Source organism: Oncorhynchus mykiss, chromosome 10 (genome assembly GCF_057628025.1).
Source record: "Oncorhynchus mykiss isolate SJ-2025 chromosome 10, ASM5762802v1, whole genome shotgun sequence".
In the NCBI taxonomy this organism is placed as follows: domain Eukaryota; kingdom Metazoa; phylum Chordata; class Actinopteri; order Salmoniformes; family Salmonidae; genus Oncorhynchus; species Oncorhynchus mykiss.
This window is the reverse complement of record NC_143031.1, coordinates 86,055,912-86,083,411: the sequence shown is the minus strand read 5'-3', so window position 1 is coordinate 86,083,411 and position 27,500 is coordinate 86,055,912. Positions and strand designations below refer to the sequence as shown.

The following is a 27,500-nucleotide window of genomic DNA, read 5'->3' as shown; positions in this document are numbered from 1 at the left end:
GGAGCAGCATGTGTAAAGGAGCAGCATGTAAAGGAGCAGCATGTGTAAAGGAGCAGCGTGTAAAGGAGCAGCGTGTAAAGGAGCAGCATGTGTAAAGGAGCAGCATGTAAAGGAGCAGCGTGTAAAGGAGCAGCATGTGTAAAGGAGCAGCATGTAAAGGAGCAGCATGTGTAAAGGAGCAGCGTGTAAAGGAGCAGCATGTGTAAAGGAGCAGCATGTAAAGGAGCAGCGTGTAAAGGAGCAGCGTGTAAAGGAGCAGCGTGTAAAGGAGCAGCATGTGTAAAGGAGCAGCATGTAAAGGAGCAGCATGTATAAAGGGGCAGCATGTGTAAAGGAGCAGCATGTAAAGGAGCAGCATGTGTAAAGGAGCAGCATGTAAAGGAGCAGCATGTAAAGGAGCAGCATGTAAAGGAGCAGCATGTGTAAAGGAGCAGCATGTAAAGGAGCAGCATGTGTAAAGGAGCAGCATGTGTAAAGGAGCAGCATGTGTAAAGGAGCAGCATGTAAAGAAGCAGCTTGTAAAGGAGCAGCATGTGTAAAGGAGCAGCATGTAAAGGAGCAGCATGTGTAAAGGAGCAGCATGTGTAAAGGAGCAGCATGTGTAAAGGAGCAGCATGTAAAGGAGCAGCATGTATAAAGGGGCAGCATGTGTAAAGGAGCAGTATGTAAAGGAGCAGCATATAAAGGAGCAGCATGTAAAGGAGCAGCATGTAAAGGAGCAGCATGTGTAAAGGAGCAGCATGTAAAGGAGCAGCGTGTAAAGGAGCAGCATGTAAAGAAGCAGCATGTAAAGGAGCAGCATATAAAGGAGTAGCATGTAAAGGAGCAGCATGTAAAGGAAAAGCATGTAAAGGAGCAGCATGTAAAGGAGCAGCATGTAAAGGAGCAGTATGTGTAAAGGAGCAGCATGTAAAGGAGCAGCCAGTGTAAAGGAGCAGCATGTAAAGGAGCAGCATGTAAAGGAGCAGCATGTAAAGGAGCAGCATGTGTAAAGGAGCAGCATGTAAAGGAGCAGCATGTAAAGGAGCAGCATGTGTAAAGGGGCAGCATGTGTAAAGGAGCAGCATGTGTAAAGGAGCAGCATGTAAAGGAGCAGCATGTAAAGGAGCAGCATGTAAAGGAGCAGCATGTAAAGGAGCAGCATGTGTAAAGGAGCAGCATGTAAAGGAGCAGCATGTGTAAAGGGGCAGCATGTGTAAAGGAGCAGCATGTGTAAAGGAGCAGCATGTAAAGGAGCAGCATGTAAAGGAGCAGCATGTGTAAAGGAGCAGCATGTGTAAAGGAGCAGCATGTGTAAAGGAGCAGCATGTGTAAAGGAGCAGCATGTAAAGGAGCAGCATGTATAAAGGAGCAGCATGTGTAAAGGAGCAGCATGTAAAGGAGCAGCATGTAAAGGAGCAGCATGTAAAGGAGCAGTATGTGTAAAGGGGCAGCATGTGTAAAGGGGCAGCATGTGTAAAGGAGCAGCATGTAAAGGAGCAGTATGTAAAGGAGCAGCATGTGTAAAGGGGCAGCATGTAAAGGAGCAGCATGTATAAAGGAGCAGCATGTAAAGGAGCAGCATGTGTAAAGGAGCAGCATGTGTAAAGGGGCAGCATGTGTAAAGGGGCAGCATGTGTAAAGGGGCAGCATGTAAAGGAGCAGCATGTAAAGGAGCAGCATGTGTAAAGGAGCAGCATGTGTAAAGGAGCAGCATGTAAAGGAGCAGCATGTATAAAAGAGCAGCATGTGTAAAGGAGCAGCATGTAAAGGAGCAGCATGTATAAAGGAGCAGCATGTAAAGGAGCAGCATGTGTAAAGGGGCAGCATGTGTAAAGGGGCAGCATGTAAAGGAGCAGCATGTGTAAAGGAGCAGCATGTAAAGGAGCAGCATGTAAAGGAGCAGCATGTGTAAAGGAGCAGCATGTGTAAAGGAGCAGCATGTAAAGGAGCAGCATGTGTAAAGGGGCAGCATGTGTAAAGGGGCAGCATGTGTAAAGGGGCAGCATGTGTAAAGGGGCAGCATGTGTAAAGGGGCAGCATGTGTAAAGGGGCAGCATGTAAAGGAGCAGCATGTAAAGGAGCAGCATGTATAAAGGGGCAACTGGAGCGGTGGTTGATCATCATTGGTGTATACGGTTAGTGTGTGTGTGTGTGTGTGTGTGTGTGTGTGTGTGTGTGTGTGTGTCTGTGTCTGTGTGTGTGTGTGTGTCTGTGTTGCCGGTAGCGACAGACAGGATGACGTGAGGGTTTTATTTTAGATGTGTGTCTGCTGTGTTGGACGGCTCCCCGTTCTCCTTCCTGGTTCCATGCTGACCACTTCCTTCCTGGACAGGAAACACGGTGGCAGAGGGGTACCTAGGGTCAACCACTGCGGAGTCACCCTGAGTGTGTGTTGTAGGAGTCACCGGGACTTGCTGAGTCATAAGGATGTTGTGTGTGTGTGTGTGTGTGTGTGTGTGTGTGTGTGTGTGTTACCATGAACAGCATGGTCCTGTTCTCCTGTAGACTGGTGGGCTGGACCCCAGCGGTGTGTGTGTGAAGTTCAGGTGACAGGCCGTTCTCATCCAGGGCCCGGAGGCAGGGGAAACTGGGGTCTGGTTGGAACACCACCGGCCTCCCACCACTAGAGGCACCGTATCCTCCTCCCCTGACCGCTCCATCCCCAGTTCCTCCATCTCGCGTTAGCGTCGGCAAGGCCAGAGCTCTCCGCAGCCCGTCCACCAATCCACCGCCGCTTTCTGGTTTAGGATCGCCCCCGGCCCCTACGGATTGGCTGAATTTCTCGATGCACTCGTCAATCAAGGCGGGCGGGGCTTTCTTGTGAGCGACGGTCACTCTTCCACAGAACAGGACCTCAAACCTCTTGGCGAACATGGTGGCAGCGCCGAAGGCGGACGACGCGGACGGAGTACAGTCTTCTGAGGAAGAGGCGGCGGGTTTGGGCGCCGCGAGGTCATCGTTGCGCGCCGAGCTCTTCCCGGCCTGACGCAGCGTACTGATGATCTCAGGGACCTGGAGGAGAGAGAGAGGGAGGGAGGGAGGGAGGAAGGAGAGGAGGGAGGGAGGGAGGGAGGGAGGGAGGGAGGGAGGGAGGGAGGGAGGGAGGGAGGGAGGGAGGGAGGGAGGGAGACTTTGTCATGGGTGCTTACATGTTTTGGTATAGGTATAGGTATAGTATAGGTATAGTATGGTATAGTATAGGTATAGTATAGGTACAGTATAGGTACAGTATAGTATAGGTATAGTATAGGTATAGTATAGGTACAGTATAGGTACAGTATAGTATAGGTATAGTATAGGTACAGTATAGGTACAGTATAGTATAGGTACAGTATAGGTACAGTATAGGTACAGTATAGTATAGGTATAGTATAGGTATAGTATAGGTACAGTATAGTATAGGTATAGTATAGGTATAGTATAGGTATAGTATAGGTATAGTATAGGTACAGTATAGTATAGGTATAGTATAGGTATAGTATAGGTATAGTATAGGTATAGGTATAGTATAGGTATAGTATAGGTATAGTATAGGTTACATGTTTTGGTATAGGTATAGTATAGGTATAGTATGGTATAGTATAGGTACAGTATAGGTACAGTATAGTATAGGTATAGTATAGGTATAGTATAGGTATAGTATAGGTACAGTATAGTATAGGTATAGTATAGGTATAGTATAGGTACAGTATAGTATAGGTATAGTATAGGTATAGTATAGGTATAGTATAGGTATAGTATAGGTATAGTATAGGTATAGTATAGGTACAGTATAGGTACAGTATAGTATAGGTATAGTATAGGTATAGTATAGGTACAGTATAGGTACAGTATAGTATAGGTACAGTATAGGTACAGTATAGTATAGGTACAGTATAGGTACAGTATAGGTACAGTATAGTATAGGTATAGTATAGGTATAGTATAGGTACAGTATAGGTATAGTATAGGTATAGTATAGGTATAGTATAGGTATAGGTATAGTATAGGTATAGGTATAGTATAGGTATAGTATAGGTATAGGTACAGTATAGGTACAGTATAGTATAGGTACAGTATAGGTACAGTATAGTATAGGTACAGTATAGGTACAGTATAGGTACAGTATAGTATAGGTATAGTATAGGTATAGTATAGGTATAGTATAGGTATAGGTATAGTATAGGTATAGGTATAGTATAGGTATAGTATAGGTATAGGTATAGGTATAGTATAGGTATAGGTATAGTATAGGTATAGTATAGGTATAGGTACAGTATAGGTACAGTATAGTATAGGTACAGTATAGGTACAGTATAGTATAGGTACAGTATAGGTACAGTATAGGTACAGTATAGTATAGGTATAGTATAGGTATAGTATAGGTACAGTATAGGTATAGTATAGGTATAGTATAGGTATAGTATAGGTATAGGTATAGTATAGGTATAGGTATAGTATAGGTATAGTATAGGTATAGTATAGGTATAGTATAGGTATAGTATAGGTATAGTATAGGTTACATGTTTTGGTATAGGTATAGTATAGGTATAGTATAGGTTACATGTTTTGGTATAGGTACAGTATAGTATAGGTATAGTATAGGTTACATGTTTTGGTATAGGTATAGTATAGGTATAGTATAGGTATAGGTGGGCCCCAGCAGGAATCAAACCCATGATGAAGTACATAACAACACATTAGAACGGGTGGCCAGTAATAAACTAGTCCTTGAACATCTCTAAAACTAAGAGCGTTCTGTATTTGGTACAAATCATTCCCTAAGCTACCTCAGCTGAATCTGGTAATGAATGGTGTGGCTGCTGAACAAGTTGAGGAGACTAAATTACTGGTCGTTACCTTAGATTGTAAACTGTCATGGTCAAAACATATTGATTTGATGGTTGTAAAGATGGAGAGAGGTCTGGGCCGTAATAAAGAGATTCTCTGCATTTTTGACAACACACTCCACAAAGCAAGTCCTGCAGGGTCTCTAGTTTTGTCTAATCTTGATTATTGTCCAGTCGTGTGGTCCCAGTGCTTCAAAGGAAAGACCTAGTGAAGCTGCAACTGGTCCAGAACAGAGAGGCACGTCTTGCTCTTCATAGTAATCAGAGGGCTGATATAAATACTATGCTGCCAGTCTCTCTTGGCTGAGAGTTGAGGAGAGACTGACTGCATCACTTCTTTTTACAAGAAACAATCGTGTTGAAAACCAAAAATGGTTTGCAAAATCAACTTACACACATCTCTGACACACACACTTACCCCACCAGACGTGCCCCTCGGGGGTCTTTTCATAGTCCCCAGATCCAGAACAAATTCAAGAAAACATACAGTATTATATATAGCCCTTATTGCATGGAACTTCCTTCCATCTCATATTGTTTTAAATAAACAGAAAACCTGGTTTCACAAAACAGATAAAGCCACACCTCCCGGCCACACCTCCTCTCCCCCTATTGGACCCAGATAGTTTGTGTTTAAGCATTGATATGGAGGCTACATGTGCCTTTTTAAAAATGTATATAGTTCTGTCCTTGAGCTGTTCTTGTCTATTGATGTTCTGAATTGTGTGTCATGTTCTGTGTTCTGTGTCCTGTGTTCTGTGTTCTGTGTTCTGTGCTCTGTGCTCTGTGTTCTGTGTTCTGTGCTCTGTGTGGACCCTAGGAAGAGTAGCCGCTGCTTTGGCAACAGCTAATGGGGATCCTAATAAAATACCAAATAAGTGCGGTGTTCTGTTCAGACCGGGCCAGACGGTGAGGTCACCACACCTCTATGGGCCAGACGGTGAGGTCACCACACCTCTATGGGCCAGACGGTGAGGTCACCACACCTCTATGGGACAACGTGATGGACGGTGAGGTCACCACACCTCGATGGGACAACGTGATGGACGGTGAGGTCACCACACCTCGATGGGCCCAACGTGATGGACGGTGAGGTCACCACACCTCGATGGGACAACGTGATGGACGGTGAGGTCACCACACCTCGATGGGACAACGTGATGGACGGTGAGGTCACCACACCTCGATGGGACAACGTGATGGACGGTGAGGTCACCACACCTCGATGGGACAACGTGATGGACGGTGAGGTCACCACACCTCTATGGGCCAACGTGATGGACGGTGAGGTCACCACACCTCGATGGGACAACGTGATGGACGGTGAGGTCACCACACCTCTATGGGCCAACGTGATGGACGGTGAGGTCACCACACCTCGATGGGACAACGTGATGGACGGTGAGGTCACCACACCTCGATGGGCCCAACGTGATGGACGGTGAGGTCACCACACCTCGATGGGCCCAACGTGATGGACGGTGAGGTCACCACACCTCTATGGGACAACATGATGGACGGTGATCACCACACCTCGATGGGCCCAACGTGATGGACAGTGAGGTCACCACACCTCGATGGGACAACGTGATGGACGGTGAGATCACCACACCTCAATGGGCCCAACGTGATGGACGGTGAGGTCACCACACCTCTATGGGCCCAACGTGATGGACGGTGAGGTCACCACACCTCTATGGGACAACATGATGGACGGTGATCACCACACCTCGATGGGCCCAACGTGATGGACAGTGAGGTCACCACACCTCTATGGGCCCAACGTGATGGACGGTGAGGTCACCACACCTCGATGGGACAACGTGATGGACGGTGAGGTCACCACACCTTGATGGGCCCAACGTGATGGACGGTGAGGTCACCACACCTCGATGGGCCCAACGTGATGGACGGTGAGGTCACCACATCTCGATGGGCCCAACGTGATGGACGGTGAGCTCACCACACCTCGATGGGCCCAACGTGATGGACGGTGAGGTCACCACACCTCGATGGGCCCAACGTGATGGACGGTGAGGTCACCACACCTCGATGGGACAACGTGATGGACAGTGAGCTCACCACACCTCGATGGGCCCAACGTGATGGACGGTGAGCTCACCACACCTCGATGGGACAACGTGATGGACGGTGAGGTCACAAACACCTCGATGGGCCTAACGTGATGGAAGGTGAGGTCACCACACCTCGATGGGCCAACGTGATGGATGGTGAGATCACCACACCTCAATGGGCCCAACGTGATGGACGGTGAGGTCACCACACCTCTATGGGCCCAACGTGATGGACGGTGAGGTCACCACATCTCTATGGGCCCAACGTGATGGACGGTGAGATCACCACACCTCTATGGGACAACATGATGGACGGTGATCACCACACCTCGATGGGCCCAACGTGATGGACGGTGAGGTCACCACACCTCTATGGGACAACGTGATGGACGGTGAGGTCACCACACCTCGATGGGCCCAACGTGATGGACGGTGAGATCACCACACCTCGATTGGCCCAACGTGATGGACAGTGAGGTCACCACACCTCGATGGCCCAACGTGACAATTAAGGTCTTGGGTAGGTCTGTACCAGCTTGGAGTCGTCTTGGGTAGGTCTGTATCTGCTTGGAGTCGTCTTGGGTAGGTCTGTATCAGCTTGGAGTCGTCTTGGGTAGGTCTGTATCGGCTTTGAGTCGTCTTGGGTAGGTCTGTATCAGCTTGGAGTCGTCTTGGGTAGGTCTGCATCAGCTTGGAGTCGTCTTGGGTAGGTCTGTATCAGCTTGGAGTCGTCTTGGGTAGGTCTGCATCGGCTTTGAGTCATATTGGGTAGGTCTGTATAAGCTTTGAGTCGTCTTGGGTAGGTCTGTATCAGCTTGGAGTCGTCTTGGGTAGGTCTGTATCAGCTTGGAGTCGTCTTGGGTAGGTCTGTACCAGCTTGGAGTCGTCTTGGGTAGGTCTGTATCAGCTTGGGAGTCGTCTTGGGTAGGTCTGTATCAGCTTTGAGTCGTCTTGGGTAGGTCTGAATCAGCTTTGCACGTCTGGACTTTCTCCGATTCTTCCTTGCAGATTTTCTTAAACTCTTAAGTTAGATGGGGAGTGGCGGTGAACAGCAATCTTTAAGTCTTTCCACAGATTTTCAATGGGATTCAAGTCTGGCTGGGCCACTCAAGCACTTTCACATTCTTGTTCTGAAGCCACTCCAGCGTTGCTTTGACAAATCTTCACCCCAGTCTAAGGTCGTTTGCACTCAAGCAGGTTTTCATCAAGGATCTCTGTACTTCGCTCCGTTCATCTTTCCCTCGATCCTGACTAGTCTCCCAGTCCCTGAAAAACAGTCAAATCTTCGCCCCCAGTCTAAGGTCGTTTGCACTCAAGCAGGTTCTCATCAAGGATGTGCCTGTATTTGGTTCCATTCATTGCTCCCTCCATCCTTACCAGTCTCCCCAGTCCCTGCTGCTGAAAAGCATCCCCACAGCATGATGCTGCCACCACCATGCTTCACAGTAAAGAAAGGTGTTAGACAGGTGATGAGCTGTGCCTGGTTGGACCACAGAATGTTTTACCTCGTCTTTTACATGCCTTTTTGCAATCTCCAGGTGTCATGTGCCTTTTTTTTTTAAATTGGGGAGTGGTTTCCGTCTGGCCACTCCCCCATAAAGCCCAGATCGGTGAAGTGCTGTAGAAACCCGTTGTCCTTCTTGCAGGTTCTCCCATCTCACCTCGGGAACTCTGTAGTTCCGTCAGAGTGGTCATTGGGTTCCTGGTCTCCCTCCCTGACCGTTGTCCTTCTGGCAGGTTCTCCCATCTCACCTCGGGAACTCGGTAGTTCTGTCAGAGTGGTCATTGGGTTCCTGGTCCCCTCCCTGACCGAGGTCCTTCTTGCTCGGTTGCTCAGTTTGGTCAGACAGCGAGCTCTAGACAGAGTCTGAGTCGTCTGGAGACCAATGTGCTCTTGGAAACTTTCAAAAACTCTAGAAGTTGTTTTATAACCCTTTCCTCCAGATATATGCCTCATCACAATTCTCTCAGAGATCTCCAAACAGTTCCCTGGACTTCCTGGTATAGTTTCTGCTCTGTCAACTGTGGAACCTTATATAGACAGGTGTGTTCCATGTTCCAACTCATTACAATTGGCCACAGGTGGACTCCAATCAAGTTGTAGCGACATCAAGGATGATCAAAGGGGTGTGACTACTTATGTAAACGAGATACATTGTATATACACACAACATTGGAGTGTCAAGGCAAAAGGGGGTGTGACTACTTATGTAAATGAGATACTGTTGTGTGTGTGTGTATGTGGACACCCCCTTCATACTAGTGCATTCTTCCATTTCAGCCACACCCATAAAAATCAGACACAATCGCCATAGACAAACATTGGCAGTAGAACGGCATTGCGACACACAATTGGACCAGTGTGGTCCGGGTTTGGGGAGGGGTTGGCCGTCATTGTAAAATAAGAATGTGTTCTTAACTGACTTGCTTAGTTTAATAAAAAAAGGTTAAATGTAAAAAATTTAAAATAAAAAAAAGTGAAGAGCTCTGTGATTTTCAACATGGCACCACCACTTTTCCAACAAGTCAGTTGGTGAAGTTTCTGCTCTGCTAATGCTAACCCGGTCAACTGTAAGTGCTGTTATTGTGAAGTGGAAAAGTCTAGGAGCAACAACGGCTCAGCCGCGAAGTGGTAGGCCACACAAGCTCACAGAATGGGACTGCCGAGTGCTGAAGCGCGTAAAAATCGTCTGTCTTCGTTTGCAACCCCTCACTACCGAGTTCCAAACTGCCTCTGGAAGCAACGTCAGAACAAGAACTGTTAGTCAGGAGCTTCATGAAATGGGTTTCCATGGCCGAGCAGCAGCACACAAGCCTAAGATCACCATACGCGATGCCAAGCGTTGACTGGAGGGGTGTAAAGCTCAATGCCATTGGACTCTAGAGAAGTGAAAATGCGTTCTCTGGAGTGATGAATCACGCTTCACCATCTGGCAGTTCAAAGTACCAATTTGGGTTTGGTGGATGCCAAGAGGACGCTACCTGCCCCAATGCATAGTGACAACTGTAAAGTTTGGTGGAGGAGGAATAATGGTCTGGGTCTGTTTTTCATGGTTCGGGCCCCTTAGTTCCAGTGAAGGGAAATGTTAACATTACAGCATACAATGACATTCTAGATGATTCTGTGCTTTCAACTTTGTGGAAACAGTTTGGGGAAGGCCCTTTCCTGTTTCAGCATGACAATGCCCCTGTGCACAAAGCGAGGTCCATACAGAAATGGTTTGTCGAGATCGGTGTGGAAGAACTTGACTGGCCTGCACCGAGCCCTGACCTCAACCCAATCAAAAACCTTTGGGATGAATTGGAACGCCGACTGCGAGCCAGGCCTAATCACTCAACATCAGTGCCTGACCACACTAATGCTCTTGTGGCTGAATGGAAGCAAGTCTCCCTGCAGCAACGTTCCAACATCTAGTGGAAAACCTTCCCAGAAGAATGGAGGCTGTTATATCAGCAATGTTCCAACATCTAGTGGAAAACCTTCCCAGAAGAATGGAGGCTGTTATAGGTGCAATGTTCCAACATCTAGTGGAAAGCCTTCCCAGAAGAGTGGAGGCTGTTATATCAGCAATGTTCCAACATCTAGTGGAAAACCTTCCCAGAAGAGTGGAGACTGTTATAGCAGCAATGTTCCAACATCTAGTGGAAAACCTTCCCAGAAGAGTGGAGGCTGTTATAGCAGCAATGTTCCAACATCTAGTGGAAAACCTTCCCAGAAGAGTGGAGGCTGTTATAGCAGCAATGTTCCAACATCTAGTGGAAAACCTTCCCAGAAGAGTGGAGGCTGTTATAGCAGCAACGTTCCTACATCTAGTGGAAAACCTTCCCAGAAGAGTGGAGGCTGTTATAGCAGCAATGTTCCAACATCTAGTGGAAAGCCTTCCCAGAAGAGTGGAGACTGTTATAGCAGCAATGTTCCAACATCTAGTGGAAAGCCTTCCCAGAAGAGTGGAGACTGTTATAGCAGCAATGTTCCAACATCTAGTGGAAAACCTTCCCAGAAGAGTGGAGGCTGTTATAGCAGCAATGTTCCAACATCTAGTGGAAAACCTTCCCAGAAGAGTGGAGGCTGTTATAGCAGCAATGTTCCAACATCTAGTGGAAAACCTTCCCAGAAGAGTGGAGGCTGTTATAGCAGCAACGTTCCTACATCTAGTGGAAAACCTTCCCAGAAGAGTGGAGGCTGTTATAGCAGCAATGTTCCAACATCTAGTGGAAAGCCTTCCCAGAAGAGTGGAGACTGTTATAGCAGCAATGTTCCAACATCTAGTGGAAAGCCTTCCCAGAAGAGTGGAGGCTGTTATAGCAGCAATGTTCCAACATCTAGTGGAAAGCCTTCCCAGAAGAGTGGAGGCTGTTATAGCAGCAATGTTCCAACATCTAGTGGAAAGCCTTCCCAGAAGAGTGGAGGCTGTTATAGCAGCAATGTTCCAACATCTAGTGGAAAACCTTCCCAGAAGAGTGGAGGCTGTTATAGCAGCAACGTTCCAACATCTAGTGGAAAACCTTCCCAGAAGAGTGGAGGCTGTTATAGCAGCAAAGGGGGGACAACTCCATATTAAAGCCTTCCCAGAAGAGTGGAAAGGGGGGACAACTCCATATTAAAGCCTTCCCAGAAGAGTGGAAAGGGGGGTACAACTCCTTATTAAAGCCTTCCCAGAAGAGTGGAAAGGGGGGTACAACTCCATATTAAAGCCTTCCCAGAAGAGTGGAAAGGGGGGACAACTCCATATTAAAGCCTTCCCAGAAGAGTGGAAAGGAGGGTCCAACTCCATATTAAAGCCTTCCCAGAAGAGTGGAAAGGGGGGTACAACTCCATATTAAAGCCTTCCCAGAAGAGTGGAAAGGGGGTCCAACTCCATATTAAAGCCTTCCCAGAAGAGTGGAAAGGGGGGTCCAACTCCATATTAAAGCCTTCCCAGAAGAGTGGAAAGGGGGGTCCAACTCCATATTAAAGCCTTCCCAGAAGAGTGGAAAGGGGGTCCAACTCCATATTAAAGCCTTCCCAGAAGAGTGGAAAGGGGGGTCCAACTCCATATTAAAGCCTTCCCAGAAGAGTGGAAAGGGGGGGGTCCAACTCCATATTAAAGCCTTCCCAGAAGAGTGGAAAGGGGGGACAACTCCATATTAAAGCCTTCCCAGAAGAGTGGAAAGGAGGGTCCAACTCCATATTAAAGCCTTCCCAGAAGAGTGGAAAGGGGGGTACAACTCCATATTAAAGCCTTCCCAGAAGAGTGGAAAGGGGGGTCCAACTCCATATTAAAGCCTTCCCAGAAGAGTGGAAAGGGGGGTCCAACTCCATATTAAAGCCTTCCCAGAAGAGTGAAGGCTGTTATAGCAGCAAAGGGGAGGACCAACTCCATATTAATGACCATAATCTTGGAATGAGATGTTCGACGAGCAGGTGTCCACATACTTTTGGTCACGTAGTGCATTTCTGTGTTTCATTTCCAATAAATGTGCAAAGATTTAAAAACAAAATCAAATTTTGAATTCAGACACGAAGTACATAATGTGGAATAAGGGGTATGAATACCTTCTGAAGGCAGCGTGAGTTTCTGACGGGACAGTATTTGTTGCACCAAACTGAAAGGGGGTCAGACAGAAGGCGCTAGAAACAGGCGTGGTGACTCACCATGAGGTAATGTGATTGGCCTGCCTGTTTTCCTGCCTAAACATCAGATCAGAGGAGTGGCACACTGGTTGGTTGGCTGACTAACTGGCTGGCTGGCTGGCTGGCTGGTTGGTTGACTGCCTGGCTGACTGGTTGACTGGCTGGTTGACTGGCTGGTTGACTGGCTGGTTGACTGGCTGGCTGGCTGACTGGCTGACTGGCTGGTTGGTTGGCTGGCTGGTTGACTGACTGGTTGACTGGCTGGTTGGTTGACAGGCTGTCTGACTGGCTGGCTGGCTGACTGGCTGACGGGCTGACTGGCTGGTTGGTTGACTAACTGGCTGGCTGATTGGCTGGCTGGCTGGCTGGCTGGCTGGCTGGCTGGCTGGTTGGTTGTCAACATATCAGACAGGGTCAGGTCTGGTCTTGTCTTGGGATGGTTGTGTAATGTTGTGTTCTCTTTCACAATGACTGACTGACTGGCTGGCTGGCTGGTTGACTGGTTGGTTGGTTGACTGGCTGGCTGGCTGGCTGGCTGACTTCAGCTATCTGAGGCCGAGCTAAATATATTCTACAGTAGGTAATGTAGAGGGAGAGAGACGGTAGGGAGACGGTAGGGAGAGACAGATTGATAGAGAGACTGTGTGTGTGTTCTCACTGTGTGTGTGTGTGTTCTCACTGTGTGTGTGTGTGTGTGTGTGTGTGTGTGTGTGTTCTCACTGTGTGTGTGTGTGTGTGTTCTCACTGTGTGTGTGTCACTGTGTGTGTGTGTTCTCTCTAACAGACAAAAGGTTTCCCTACAACAACATCTCCATTCATCTCATAATGATTAAAACAACCCTCAACCAGTCCATCTACATGTCAGGAATGAATAGACCACATGACATGTTATCAGGGTACATGTTCCAGTATATAATGGTGTTATGAGCGTACCAACGTACTACAGACCAGGGTGGTATACTACTATAGACCAGGGTAGTGTACTACTATAGACCAGGGTAGTGTACTACTATAGACCAGGGTGGTGTACTACTATAGACCAGGGTAGTGTACTACTATAGACCAGGGCCCTATAGGGTAGTGTACTACTATAGACCAGGGTGGTATACTACTATAGACCAGGGTAATGTACTACTATAGACCAGGGTAGTGTACTACTATAGACCAGGGTAGTGTACTACTATAGACCAGGGTAGTGTACTACTATAGACCAGGGTAGTGTACTACTATAGACCAGGGTAGTGCACTACTATAGACCAAGGTAGTGCACTACTATAGACCAGGGTAGTGCACTACTATAGACCAGGGTGGTGTACTACTATAGACCAGGGTAGTGTACTACTATAGACCAGGGTAGTGTACTACTATAGACCAGGGTAGTGTACTACTATAGACCAGGGTAGTGTACTACTATAGACCAGGGCCCTATAGGGTAATATACTACTATAGACCAGGGTAGTGTACTACTATAGACCAGGGCCCTATAGGGTAATATACTACTATAGACCAGGGCCCTATAGGGTAATATACTACTATAGACCAGGGTAGTATACTACTATAGACCAGGGTGGTGTACTACTATAGACCAGGGTAGTGTACTACTATAGACCAGGGTAGTGTACTACTATAGACCAGGGTAGTGTACTACTATAGACCAGGGCCCTATAGGGTAATATACTACTATAGACCAGGGCCCTATAGGGTAATATACTACTATAGACCAGGGCCCTATAGGGTAATATACTACTATAGACCAGGGTAGTATACTACTATAGACCAGGGTGGTATACTACTATAGACCAGGGTGGTATACTACTATAGAACAGGGTAGTATACTACTATAGACCAGGGTAGTGTACTACTATAGACCAGGGTAGTATACTACTATAGACCAGGGTAGTATACTACTATAGACCAGGGTAGTGTACTACTATAGACCAGGGTAGTATACTACTATAGACCAGGGTAGTATACTACTATAGACCAGGGTAGTGTACTACTATAGACCAGGGTAGTGCACTACTATATACCAGGGCCCTATAGGGTAGTGTACTACTATAGACCAGGGTAGTGCACTACTATATACCAGGGCCCTATAGGGTAGTGTACTACTATAGACCAGGGTAGTGTACTACTATAGACCAGGGTAGCGTACTACTATAGACCAGGGTGGTATACTACTATAGACCAGGGTAGTGTACTACTATAGACCAGGGTAGTATACTACTATAGACCAGGGTAGTGTACTACTATAGATAAGGATAGTATACTACTATAGACCAGGGTAGTGTACTACTATAGACCAGGGTAGTATACTACTATAGACCAGGGTAGTGTACTACTATAGACCAGGGTAATATACTACTATAGACCAGGGTAATGTACTACTATAGACCAGGGTAGTGTACTACTATAGACCAGGGTAGTGTACTACTATAGACCAGGGTAGTGTACTACTATAGACCAGGGTAGTGCACTACTATAGACCAGGGTAGTGCACTACTATAGACCAGGGTAGTGCACTACTATAGACCAGGGTGGTGTACTACTATAGGCCAGGGTAGTGTACTACTATAGACCAGGGTAGTGTACTACTATAGACCAGGGTAGTGTACTACTATAGACCAGGGTAGTGTACTACTATAGACCAGGGCCCTATAGGGTAATATACTACTATAGACCAGGGTAGTGTACTACTATAGACCAGGGCCCTATAGGGTAATATACTACTATAGACCAGGGCCCTATAGGGTAATATACTACTATAGACCAGGGTAGTATACTACTATAGACCAGGGTGGTGTACTACTATAGACCAGGGTAGTGTACTACTATAGACCAGGGTAGTGTACTACTATAGACCAGGGTAGTGTACTACTATAGACCAGGGTAGTGTACTACTATAGACCAGGGCCCTATAGGGTAATATACTACTATAGACCAGGGCCCTATAGGGTAATATACTACTATAGACCAGGGTAGTATACTACTATAGACCAGGGTGGTATACTACTATAGACCAGGGTGGTATACTACTATAGAACAGGGTAGTATACTACTATAGACCAGGGTAGTGTACTACTATAGACCAGGGTAGTGTACTACTATAGACCAGGGTAGTATACTACTATAGACCAGGGTAGTATACTACTATAGACCAGGGTAGTGTACTACTATAGACCAGGGTAGTATACTACTATAGACCAGGGTAGTATACTACTATAGACCAGGGTAGTGTACTACTATAGACCAGGGTAGTGCACTACTATATACCAGGGCCCTATAGGGTAGTGTACTACTATAGACCAGGGTAGTGCACTACTATATACCAGGGCCCTATAGGGTAGTGTACTACTATAGACCAGGGTAGTGTACTACTATAGACCAGGGTAGCGTACTACTATAGACCAGGGTAGCGTACTACTATAGACCAGGGTAGTGTACTACTATAGACCAGGGTAGTATACTACTATAGACCAGGGTAGTGTACTACTATAGATAAGGATAGTATACTACTATAGACCAGGGTAGTGTACTACTATAGACAAGGGTAGTATACTACTATAGACCAGGGTAGTGTACTACTATAGACCAGGGTAGTGTACTACTATAGACCAGGGTAGTGTACTACTATAGACCAGGGTAGTGTACTACTATAGACCAGGGTAGTGTACTACTATAGACCAGGGCCCTATAGGGTAGTGTACTACTATAGACCAGGGTAGTGTACTACTATAGACCAGGTTAGCGTACTACTATAGACCAGGGTAGTGTACTACTATAGACCAGGGTAGTGTACTACTATAGACCAGGGTAGTATACTACTATAGACCAGGGTAGTGCACTACTATAGACCAGGGTGGTATACTACTATAGACCAGGGTGGTATACTACTATAGACCAGGGTGGTATACTACTATAGAACAGGGTAGTATACTACTATAGACCAGGGTAGTGTACTACTATAGACCAGGGCCCTATAGGGTAGTATACTACTATAGACCAGGGTGGTGTACTACTATAGACCAGGGTAGTGTACTACTATAGACCAGGGCCCTATAGGGTAGTGTACTACTATAGACCAGGGTAGTGTACTACTATAGACCAGGGTAATATACTACTATAGACCAGGGTAGTATACTACTATAGACCAGGGTGGTGTACTACTATAGACCAGGGTAGTGTACTACTATAGACCAGGGCCCTATAGGGTAGTGTACTACTATAGACCAGGGTAGTGTACTACTATAGACCAGGGTAATATACTACTATAGACCAGGGTAGTATACTACTATAGACAAGGGTAGTGTACTACTATAGACCAGGGTAGTGCACTACTATATACCAGGGCCCTATAGGGTAGTGTACTACTATAGACCAGGGTAGTGTACTACTATAGACCAGGGTAGCGTACTACTATAGACCAGGGTGGTATACTACTATAGAACAGGGTAGTGTACTACTATAGAGAAGGATAGTATACTACTATAGACCAGGGTAGTGTACTACTATAGACCAGGGTAGTATACTACTATAGACCAGGGTAGTGTACTACTATAGATAAGGATAGTATACTACTATAGACCAGGGTAGTGTACTACTATAGACCAGGGTAGTATACTACTATAGACCAGGGTAGTATACTACTATAGACCAGGGTGGTGTACTACTATAGACCAGGGTAGTGTACTACTATAGACCAGGGTAATATACTACTATAGACCAGGGTAGTATACTACTATAGACCAGGGTAGTGTACTACTATAGACCAGGGTAGTGTACTACTATAGACCAGGGTGGTGTACTACTATAGACCAGGGTAGTGTACTACTATAGACCAGGGCCCTATAGGGTAGTGTACTACTATAGACCAGGGTAGTGTACTACTATAGACCAGGGTAATATACTACTATAGACCAGGGTAGTATACTACTATAGACCAGGGTAGTGTACTACTATAGACCAGGGTAGTGCACTACTATATACCAGGGCCCTATAGGGTAGTGTACTACTATAGACCAGGGTAGTGTACTACTATAGACCAGGGTAGCGTACTACTATAGACCAGGGTGGTATACTACTATAGAACAGGGTAGTGTACTACTATAGAGAAGGATAGTATACTACTATAGACCAGGGTAGTGTACTACTATAGACCAGGGTAGTATACTACTATAGACCAGGGTAGTGTACTACTATAGATAATGATAGTATACTACTATAGACCAGGGTAGTGTACTACTATAGACCAGGGTAATATACTACTATAGACCAGGGTAGTGTACTACTATAGACCAGGGTAGTGTACTACTATAGACCAGGGTAGTGTACTACTATAGACCAGGGTAGTGTACTACTATAGACCAGGGTAGCGTACTACTATAGACCAGGGTAGCGTACTACTATAGACCAGGGTAGTGTACTACTATAGACCAGGGTAGTATACTACTATAGACCAGGGTAGTGTACTACTATAGATAAGGATAGTATACTACTATAGACCAGGGTAGTGTACTACTATAGACAAGGGTAGTATACTACTATAGACCAGGGTAGTGTACTACTATAGACCAGGGTAGTGTACTACTATAGACCAGGGTAGTGTACTACTATAGACCAGGGTAGTGTACTACTATAGACCAGGGTAGTGTACTACTATAGACCAGGGCCCTATAGGGTAGTGTACTACTATAGACCAGGGTAGTGTACTACTATAGACCAGGTTAGCGTACTACTATAGACCAGGGTAGTGTACTACTATAGACCAGGGTAGTGTACTACTATAGACCAGGGTAGTATACTACTATAGACCAGGGTAGTGCACTACTATAGACCAGGGTGGTATACTACTATAGACCAGGGTGGTATACTACTATAGACCAGGGTGGTATACTACTATAGAACAGGGTAGTATACTACTATAGACCAGGGTAGTGTACTACTATAGACCAGGGCCCTATAGGGTAGTATACTACTATAGACCAGGGTGGTGTACTACTATAGACCAGGGTAGTGTACTACTATAGACCAGGGCCCTATAGGGTAGTGTACTACTATAGACCAGGGTAGTGTACTACTATAGACCAGGGTAATATACTACTATAGACCAGGGTAGTATACTACTATAGACCAGGGTGGTGTACTACTATAGACCAGGGTAGTGTACTACTATAGACCAGGGCCCTATAGGGTAGTGTACTACTATAGACCAGGGTAGTGTACTACTATAGACCAGGGTAATATACTACTATAGACCAGGGTAGTATACTACTATAGACAAGGGTAGTGTACTACTATAGACCAGGGTAGTGCACTACTATATACCAGGGCCCTATAGGGTAGTGTACTACTATAGACCAGGGTAGTGTACTACTATAGACCAGGGTAGCGTACTACTATAGACCAGGGTGGTATACTACTATAGAACAGGGTAGTGTACTACTATAGAGAAGGATAGTATACTACTATAGACCAGGGTAGTGTACTACTATAGACCAGGGTAGTATACTACTATAGACCAGGGTAGTGTACTACTATAGATAAGGATAGTATACTACTATAGACCAGGGTAGTGTACTACTATAGACCAGGGTAGTATACTACTATAGACCAGGGTAGTATACTACTATAGACCAGGGTGGTGTACTACTATAGACCAGGGTAGTGTACTACTATAGACCAGGGTAATATACTACTATAGACCAGGGTAGTATACTACTATAGACCAGGGTAGTGTACTACTATAGACCAGGGTAGTGTACTACTATAGACCAGGGTGGTGTACTACTATAGACCAGGGTAGTGTACTACTATAGACCAGGGCCCTATAGGGTAGTGTACTACTATAGACCAGGGTAGTGTACTACTATAGACCAGGGTAATATACTACTATAGACCAGGGTAGTATACTACTATAGACCAGGGTAGTGTACTACTATAGACCAGGGTAGTGCACTACTATATACCAGGGCCCTATAGGGTAGTGTACTACTATAGACCAGGGTAGTGTACTACTATAGACCAGGGTAGCGTACTACTATAGACCAGGGTGGTATACTACTATAGAACAGGGTAGTGTACTACTATAGAGAAGGATAGTATACTACTATAGACCAGGGTAGTGTACTACTATAGACCAGGGTAGTATACTACTATAGACCAGGGTAGTGTACTACTATAGATAAGGATAGTATACTACTATAGACCAGGGTAGTGTACTACTATAGACCAGGGTAATATACTACTATAGACCAGGGTAGTGTACTACTATAGACCAGGGTAGTGTACTACTATAGACCAGGGTAGTGTACTACTATAGACCAGGGTAGTGTACTACTATAGACCAGGGTAGTGTACTACTATAGACCAGGGCCCTATAGGGTAGTGTACTACTATAGACCAGGGTAGTGTACTACTATAGACCAGGGTAGCGTACTACTATAGACCAGGGTAGTGTACTACTATAGACCAGGGTAGTGTACTACTATAGACCAGGGTAGTATACTACTATAGACCAGGGTAGTGCACTACTATAGACCAGGGCCCTATAGGGTAGTATACTACTATAGACCAGGGTAGTGTACTACTATAGACCAGGGCCCTATATGGTAGTATACTACTATATACCAGGGTAGTATACTACTATAGACCAGGGTAGTGTGCTACTATAGACCAGGGTAGTGTGCTACTATAGACCAGGGTAGTGTACTACTATAGACCAGGGCCCTATAGGGTAGTATACTACTATAGACCAGGGTAGTGTACTACTATAGACCAGGGTAGTGTACTACTATAGACCAGGGCCCTATAGGGTAGTATACTACTATAGACCAGGGTAGTGTACTACTATAGACCAGGGTAGTATACTACTATAGACCAGGGCCCTATAGGGTAGTATACTACTATAGACCAGGGCCCTATAGGGTAGTGTACTGCTATATACCAGGGCCCTATAGGGTAGTGTACTACTATAGACCAGGGTAGTGTACTACTATAGACCAGGGTAGCGTACTACTATAGACCAGGGTAGTGTACTACTATAGACCAGGGTAGTGTACTACTATAGACCAGGGTAGTGTACTACTATAGACCAGGGTAGTGTACTACTATAGACCAGGGTAGTATACTACTATAGACCAGGGTAGTGCACTACTATAGACCAGGGCCCTATAGGGTAGTATACTACTATAGACCAGGGTAGTGTACTACTATAGACCAGGGCCCTATATGGTAGTATACTACTATATACCAGGGTAGTATACTACTATAGACCAGGGTAGTGTGATACTATAGACCAGGGTAGTGTGCTACTATAGACCAGGGTAGTGTACTACTATAGACCAGGGCCCTATAGGGTAGTATACTACTATAGACCAGGGTAGTGTACTACTATAGACCAGGGTAGTGTACTACTATAGACCAGGGCCCTATAGGGTAGTATACTACTATAGACCAGGGTAGTGTACTACTATAGACCAGGGTAGTATACTACTATAGACCAGGGCCCTATAGGGTAGTATACTACTATAGACCAGGGCCCTATAGGGTAGTGTACTGCTATATACCAGGGCCCTATAGGGTAGTATACTACTATAGGCCCTTTAGGTAATAGGATGCCATGTGAGGCTCCACTAGTGTGTCTCAGTCACACAAACACAAGTCTTGTTCACAGGAACCACCGTTGAGAACAGGAAGTTAGCTTGACCAGTAGCTGTGACTAACCCCAGTCATGTGTGTGTGTGTGTGTGTGTGTGTGTTGTAGTAGTATTGCATGGTACTAAAACATTAACCGTTTAGTAGCATCGATACTAGAATTTGTTACTTTCGGGTACTTCTGTCAAATGTGTCTCAAGTCTTCTGATTGAGAGAGGATCAGGTCTGTCTATCAGAGCAGCCGATGTCCCCTGATATCGAGCCGAAGTACCAGTTCCACTTCCTCACTGCTCTGTCCTACCATGAGGATCTATACATTACCCCTCACTGCTAGCTCTGTCCTACCATGAGGATCTATACATTACCCCTCACTGCTAGCTCTGTCCTACCATGAGGATCTATGCATTACCCTCACTGCTAGCTCTGTCCTACCATGAGGATCTATACATTACCCCTCACTGCTAGCTCTGTCCTACCATGAGGATCTATACATTACCACTCACTGCTAGCTCTGTCCTACCATGAGGATCTATGCCTTACCACTCACTGCTAGCTCTGTCCTACCATGAGGAACGGCTGATCTAGACATTACCCCTCACTGCAAGCTCTGTCCTACCATGAGGATCTATGCATTACCACTCACTGCTAGCTCTGTCCTACCATGAGGATCTATGCCTTACCACTCACTGCTAGCTCTGTCCTACCATGAGGAACGGCTGATCTAGACATTACCCCTCACTGCAAGCTCTGTCCTACCATGAGGATCTATGCATTACCACTCACTGCTAGCTCTGTCCTACCATGAGGAATGGCTGAACATTACATTACCCCTCACTGCTAGCTCTGTCCTACCATGAGGATCTATGCATTACCACTCACTGCTAGCTCTGTCCTACCATGAGGAATGGCTGAACATTACATTACCACTCACTGCTAGCTCTGTCCTACCATGAGGAATGGCTGAACATTACATTACCACTCACTGCTAGCTCTGTCCTACCATGAGGAATGGCTGAACATTACATTACCCCTCACTGCAAGCTCTGAAACTGTTAATGACTGTTCCCAAAACAATGTCCAGTAAGATTTCATTGACATTGTCTCAACCCCCCCGCCTCACGTCTCTCCCCCCTGCTCACATGTGGACCAGACACCTCACAGAGGACACGTGGACCAGACACCTCACAGAGGACACGTGGACCAGACACATCACAGAGGACCAGACACCTCAAAGAGGACACGTGGACCAGACACCTCACAGAGGACCAGACACCTCACAGAGGACCAGACACCTCACAGAGGACCAGACACCTCACAGAGGACCAGACATCTCACAGAGGACCAGACATCTCACAGAGGACCAGACACCACACAGAGGACCAGACACCTCACAGAGGACACGTGGACCAGACACCTCACAGAGGACCAGACACCTCACAGAGGACACGTGGACCAGACACATCACAGAGGACCAGACACCTCAAAGAGAACACGTGGACCAGACACCTCACAGAGGACCAGACACCTCACAGAGGACCAGACACCTCACAGAGGACCAGACACCTCACAGAGGACCAGACATCTCACAGAGGACCAGACATCTCACAGAGGACCAGACACCACACAGAGGACCAGACACCTCACAGAGGACACGTGAACCAGACACCTCACAGAGGACCAGACACCTCACAGAGGACCAGACACCTCACAGAGGACCAGACACCTCACAGAGGACCAGACACCTCACAGAGGACCAGACACCTCACAGAGGACCAGACACCTCACAGAGGACCAGACACCTCACAGAGGACCAGACACCTCACAGAGGACCAGACACCTCACAGAGGACCAGACATCTCACAGAGGACCAGACATCTCACAGAGGACCAGACACCTCACAGAGGACCAGACACCTCACAGAGGACCAGACACCTCACAGAGGACCAGACACCTCACAGAGGACCAGACACCTCCCAGAGGACCAGACACCTCACAGAGGACCAGACACCTCACAGAGGACCAGACACCTCACAGAGGACCAGACACCTCACAGAGGACCAGACACCTCACAGAGGACCAGACACCTCACAGAGGACCAGACACCTCACAGAGGACCAGACATCTCACAGAGGACCAGACATCTCACAGAGGACCAGACACCTCACAGAGGACCAGACACCTCACAGAGGACCAGACACCTCACAGAGGACCAGACACCTCACAGAGGACCAGACACCTCACAGAGGACCAGACACCTCACAGAGGACCAGACACCTCACAGAGGACCAGACACCTCACAGAGGACCAGACACCTCACAGAGGACCAGACATCTCACAGAGGACACGTGGACCAGACACCTCACAGAGGACCAGACACCTCACAGAGGACACGTGGACCAGACACCTCACAGAGGACCAGACACCTCACAGAGGACCAGACACCACACAGAGGACCAGACATCTCACAGAGGACACGTGGACCAGACACCTCACAGAGGACCAGACACCTCACAGAGGACACGTGGACCAGACACCTCACAGAGGACCAGACACCTCACAGAGGACCAGACACCACACAGAGGACCAGACATCTCACAGAGGACCAGACACCTCACAGAGGACCAGACACCTCACAGAGGACCAGACACCTCACAGAGGACCAGACACCTCACAGAGGACCAGACATCTCACAGAGGACCAGACACCACACAGAGGACCAGACATCTCACAGAGGACCAGACACCTCACAGAGGACCAGACACCTCACAGAGGACCAGACACCTCACAGAGGACCAGACACCACACAGAGGACCAGACACCTCACAGAGGACCAGACACCTCACAGAGGACCAGACACCTCACAGAGGACCAGACACCTCACAGAGGACCAGACACCTCACAGAGGACCAGACATCTCACAGAGGACCAGACACCTCACAGAGGACCAGACACCTCACAGAGGACCAGACACCACACAGAGGACCAGACACCTCACAGAGGACCAGACATCTCACAGAGGACCAGACACCACACAGAGGACCAGACACCTCACAGAGGACCAGACACCTCACAGAGGACCAGACACCTCACAGAGGACCAGACACCTCACAGAGGACCAGACACCTCACAGAGGACCAGACACCTCACAGAGGACCAGACACCTCACAGAGGACCAGACACCTCACAGAGGACCAGACACCTCACAGAGGACCAGACACCTCACCTCACAGAGGACCAGACACCTCACAGAGGACCAGACACCTCACAGAGGACCAGACACCTCACAGAGGACCAGACACCTCACAGAGGACCAGACACCTCACAGAGGACCAGACACCTCACAGAGGACCAGACACCTCACAGAGGACCAGACACCTCACAGAGGACGGCCAATCAAGGTTTTGTAGCGTTATATAGATACAGATAAACAAGATCTGTCTTCAGCCAGCAAGTTTTAGACCTGGACTGGACCAGCAAGTTTTAGACCTGGACTGGACCAGCAAGTTTTAGACCTGGACTGGACCAGCAAGTTTTAGACCTGGACTGGACCAGCAAGTTTTAGACCTGGACTGGACCAGCCAGACAACCTAAAGAGACATGAACCAGCTAACCAGTCAGCCAGCAGGTCAGACAACCTAAAGAGACATGAACCAGCTAACCAGTCAGCCAGCCAGTCAGACAGCCAGCCAGCCAGTCAGTCAGACAACCTAAAGAGACATGAACCAGCTAACCAGTCAGCCAGCTAGTCAGACAACCTAAAGAGACATGAACCAGCTAACCAGTCAGTCAGTCAGCCAGTCAGTCAGACAACCTAAATAGACATGAACCAGCTAACCAGTCAGCCAGCCAGTCAGACAACCTAAAGAGACATGAACCAGCTAACCAGTCAGTCAGCCGACCAGCCAGCCAGCCAACCAGTCAGCCAGCCAGTCAGACAACCTAGAGACATGAACCAGCTAACCAGCTAACCAGCCAGCCAGCCAGTCAGACAACCTAAAGAGACATGAACCAGCTAACCAGTCAGCCAGCCAGTCAGACAACCTAAAGAGACATGAACCAGCTAACCAGTCAGACAGCCAGTCAGCCAGCCAGCCAGCCAGTCAGACAACCTAAAGAGACATGAACCAGCTAACCAGTCAGCCAGCTAGTCAGACAGCCAGCCAGACAGTCAGTCAGACAACCTAAAGAGACATGAACCAGCTAACCAGTCAGTCAGTCAGCCAGTCAGCCAAACAACCTAAAGAGACATGAACCAGCTAACCAGTCAGCCAGCCAGTCAGCCAGCCAGTCAGACAGCCAGTCAGACAGCCAGTCAGACAGCCAGCCAGACAGTCAGTCAGACAACCTAAAGAGACATGAACCAGCCAGCCAGTCAGCCAGCTAGTCAGACAACCTAAAGAGACATGAACCAGCTAACCAGCTAACCAGTCAGCCAGTCAGCCAGCCAGACAGACAACCTAAAGAGACATGAACCAGCTTGCTGACAACATGAAAAATTCCCAATAGAACATTCCATGGGTCATATGATCTAGCATGGAATCAGGTCAGAGGTCAAGGTTCACACAGTCACAGCCAAGACGAGAGGGAGGGAAAATAGGAGAGAAAAGAGTAGGGAGGGAGACACAGGTGGGAGGGAGAGACAGGTGGGAGGGAGAGATGGTAGAGAGAGAGACGGTAGAGGGAGGGATTCAGAGGACACTGACATCATACAGACAGAGTTAAGCTCTACACAGAGAATAGATCTACTGTCTGTCTGTCTGTCTGTCTGTCTGTCTGTCTGTCTGTCTGTCTGTCTGTCTGTCTGTCTGTCTGTCTGTCTGTCTGTCTGTCTGTCTGTCTGTCTGTCTGTCTGTCTGTCTGTCTGTCTGTCTGTCTGTCTGTCTGTCTGTCTGTCTGTCTGTCTGTCTGTCTGTCTGTCTGTCTGTCTGTCTGTCTGTCTGTCTGTCTGTCTGTCTGTCTGTCTGTCTGTCTGTCTGTCTGTCTGTCTGTCTGTCTGTCTGTCTGTCTGTCTGTCTGTCTGTCTGTCTGTCTGTCTGTCTGTCTGTCTGTCTGTCTGTCTGTCTGTCTGTCTGTCTGTCTGTCTGTCTGTCTGTCTGTCTGTCTGTCTGTCTGTCTGTCTGTCTGTCTGTCTGTCTGTCTGTCTGTCTGTCTGTCTGTCTGTCTGTCTGTCTGTCTGTCTGTCTGTCTGTCTGTCTGTCTGTCTGTCTGTCTGTCTGTCTGTCTGTCTGTCTGTCTGTCTGTCTGTCTGTCTGTCTGTCTGTCTGTCTGTCTGTCTGTCTGTCTGTCTGTCTGTCTGTCTGTCTGTCTGTCTGTCTGTCTGTCTGTCTGTCTGTCTGTCTGTCTGTCTGTCTGTCTGTCTGTCTGTCTGTCTGTCTGTCTGTCTGTCTGTCTGTCTGTCTGTCTGTCTGTCTGTCTGTCTGTCTGTCTGTCTGTCTGTCTGTCTGTCTGTCTGTCTGTCTGTCTGTCTGTCTGTCTGTCTGTCTGTCTGTCTGTCTGTCTGTCTGTCTGTCTGTCTGTCTGTCTGTCTGTCTGTAAGATGTCAGAGTCCCAAATGGCCTCTGGTCTATAGTAGTACCACTATATAGGGAATAGGGCTCTGGTCTATAGTAGTACCACTATATAGGGAATAGGGCTCTGGTCTATAGTAGTACCACTATATAGGGAATAGGGCTCTGGTCTATAGTAGTACCACTATATAGGGAATAGGGCTCTGGTCTATAGTAGTACCACTATATAGGGAATAGGGCTCTGGTCTATAGTAGTACCACTAGTAGTACCACTATATAGGGAATAGGGCTCTGGTCTATAGTAGTGTACTATATAGGGAATAGGGCCCTGGTCTATAGTAGTACCACTATATAGGGAATAGGGCTCTGGTCTATAGTAGTACCACTATATAGGGAATAGGGCTCTGGTCTATAGTAGTACCACTATATAGGGAATAGGGCCCTGGTCTATAGTAGTACCACTATATAGGGAATAGGGCTCTGGTCTATAGTAGTACCACTATATAGGGAATAGGGCTCTGGTCTATAGTAGTACCACTATATAGGGAATAGGGCTCTGGTCTATAGTAGTACCACTATATAGGGAATAGGGCTCTGGTCTATAGTAGTACCACTATATAGGGAATAGGGCTCTGGTCTATAGTAGTACCACTATATAGGGAATAGGGCTCTGGTCTATAGTAGTACCACTATATAGGGAATAGGGCTCTGGTCTATAGTAGTACCACTATATAGGGAATAGGGCTCTGGTCTATAGTAGTACCACTATATAGGGAATAGTGCTCTGGTCTATAGTAGTACCACTATATAGGGAATAGGGCTCTGGTCTATAGTAGTACCA

General features: G+C 47.1%; 1 protein-coding gene across 1 annotated transcript in view; it reads right to left on the bottom strand.

Moving 5' to 3' along the window:
* LOC149980667 (TBC1 domain family member 1-like) overlaps positions 1–27,500 on the bottom strand; it is a 129,982-nt gene that overhangs the window by 80,120 nt on the left and 22,362 nt on the right. Inside the window, 1 exon segment of the mRNA XM_090188256.1 lies at positions 2,458–2,994. Within this exon segment, the coding sequence (XP_090044382.1) occupies positions 2,458–2,994 (537 nt within the window).